The sequence below is a fragment of the Zerene cesonia genome, chromosome 11 (assembly GCF_012273895.1).
Source record: "Zerene cesonia ecotype Mississippi chromosome 11, Zerene_cesonia_1.1, whole genome shotgun sequence".
Taxonomy (NCBI): Eukaryota; Metazoa; Arthropoda; class Insecta; order Lepidoptera; family Pieridae; genus Zerene; species Zerene cesonia.
The window spans coordinates 9,487,294-9,489,649 of NC_052112.1; the positions used below are offsets into that span (position 1 = coordinate 9,487,294).

At 31.5% G+C, this 2,356-nt stretch overlaps 1 protein-coding gene across 2 annotated transcripts in view; it reads left to right on the forward strand.

The window, feature by feature from the left end:
- Positions 1–2,356, forward strand: part of LOC119830422 (DNA topoisomerase 2-binding protein 1) — a 16,059-nt gene that overhangs the window by 1,448 nt on the left and 12,255 nt on the right. For both annotated transcript variants that reach the window (XM_038353445.1, XM_038353447.1), the window contains exons 2-5: positions 28–179; positions 507–639; positions 922–1,029; positions 1,358–1,495. In XM_038353445.1, the coding sequence (XP_038209373.1) occupies positions 28–179; positions 507–639; positions 922–1,029; positions 1,358–1,495 (531 nt within the window). The remainder of the gene's footprint in view (positions 1–27; positions 180–506; positions 640–921; positions 1,030–1,357; positions 1,496–2,356) is intronic.

Here is a 2,356-nt window from a genome sequence, read left to right on the forward strand (position 1 = left end):
TGTCCTAAAATTTCTCTAAACTAACAGGCCTGTGAACAACATTCTGGAGGAGGTATTCAAGCACAATGGGTGCATGAGACACAGTGGAAGAAATTTGATGGACTCACCAAAAGAAATGTGTTTGTGCTGTCTGATTTTTCGGGTGAACTATTTGAAAGATTGAAATCGACAAAATGCTTGTAAGTAAAATTTTATTTGTTGTTAAGTAGAGACTCATTAAATCTGATGAAGCGAGACACAGAAGGCTCGATTTGAAAAGCTTCAACTGTGTTTAAATATGAACCAATAGAAATATTTTTTTTATTTTTGAATAGAAGTTTTCCATGTATTTACATAAATATAATGTAAACTGTTAAAACTACATGTACATACGAAACAACTTTAAATTAGAATTAAATTATTCAGTTCAGGCTCTGGATCCATTTAAAATATAGAGCATTACATATGTACATATGTAAATGTTAAAGTTAAAATAATTTGAATCTACTATCAAGCACTTGTTCTAGACTGGTTGGTCCCCGATGTTTATCATGTTGTTTAACGGAGGGAACTCCAATACCTTCTGGCCCAGAACCAGTATATACTATAGCCATGAGGGGCATAGTAGTCACTGCTAGTGGCTTATCTAAGCAACAAAAGGTGAGTTTTTTGAATGAATGTGATATTAAGACAAAGATAAGAAATGTGTGGATAAACAATGCACAAATTTCTTTATTTCTCCTTATTTTTACCTGTACTTTTATAAAAAAAATGTTTTCCTTTCTACCCTTATCCCTTCTATCCTTTACACCTCTCTCTTTAAAATACCAATTGCATAGGTCTGAGTTCCATAAATATATTAAAATTTATATTGCATTATGACCAGTAACTTCAATATTCTTTGACTAACTATTTATGAATTATTTTTATAACATGTTATAGGAGAATATAAAGAAGAAAGTGCATTGGATGGGGGGTATCTACAGCACAGTACTAACAGAAGAGACTACTCATCTAATATCTGATACTGTTTTATCGGATAAATATATTGTAAGTAAAGATTTTATTCATACTTTTTCTGTATATAAATAAAATAGTGGTTACCTGCTTCATAAAAGATTTGTGCTAGATTTTAATGTGTGATCTTCATAGAAAATATAGTTCTAATTTCAATAAATTGTTTGATCTAACAAAATTATGCAAAATAGTTTTTAAGATTATCATAGCTATTAAGTAGTACATGTAGTGCATTAAAATAAGGAATTGTTTGTTCTGATTACCATAGTATATTTTGTTTTGTACATGTTATAATGTTCTCTTTTCGCTTCTCTTGTTTATTCTTATCATTAAATTAGTGTTGATAAAAAATATTTTTCAGAAATCAGTGGAAAAATGTATACCAATAATGAGTGAAACATGGGTTGAAGCTGTGTGGGAGGCATCTTTACAATTAAATATAAACGGAACTTCATCAGATTTTGACTGTCATCGCCTTCCACCATTTACAAATTTGCAGGTAAAAAAGTACCATGACTCATTGTAAAGGGTAGTAGAATTTCATTTTATTTATTTATTTAGCAATATTATGTACTACACCAAATAAAAAAATGTTATAAATATGTAATATGATCTATTATCTATTATCTTCTTCTGATCTTTTATAAATAAAGAAGATTTGATAGACTTACTCACATCAAGAGCAATTCCAAACAGATCAGTTTTTTTTTGTATCACACAAAAGTTTGGTTTCCACTTCAGTTTAATAGCATTTAGATGCTTATAAATATTTGAGATATTTGAGTGAAGAGAAGAAAGTTTATCCTGACTTGTAATTTTTTCTATTATTTACAATTTTTAGGCTTCATTGTAACGATGTAATATTTTAAATTATAAATTCATTCAGGGTCATTGACAACCTACAGATTCTCCGACGCTCGGGCCGCCTCACTTGCTTCGCCGAGCTCACGGCAGGCGCACGGCGCATATTCGTGGCTCGATATTTTTTTTCTTAATGAGGATTATTTCTAAATCCGCAGTCTATGCTTATTGAGACGCATTTATTTATTTTAATAATTTCTTTTGTTGTTTTTTTGTGTTCCCAAATCTGCTGGGAACAGCTTTTCGATTTAAATTGTCGTTGCTGTTGTGGCCGGCTACTCCTGCACTTCGCAATCCAAGACCCATGAAAGAGGAGGGCTACTCCTGCACTTCGCAATACAAGACCCATGAAAGAGGAGAGTGCGGTATTTGTGGCGCAAAACCCTTAGTTTTTTTATGACCAAAGCCCCCTACAATTTTTAAACAAACAATTTATTTATTAACTCAGCTTGGGTGTGTTGTTACATATACGTGGAACTCTCCTGATAAGTTTAAAAAA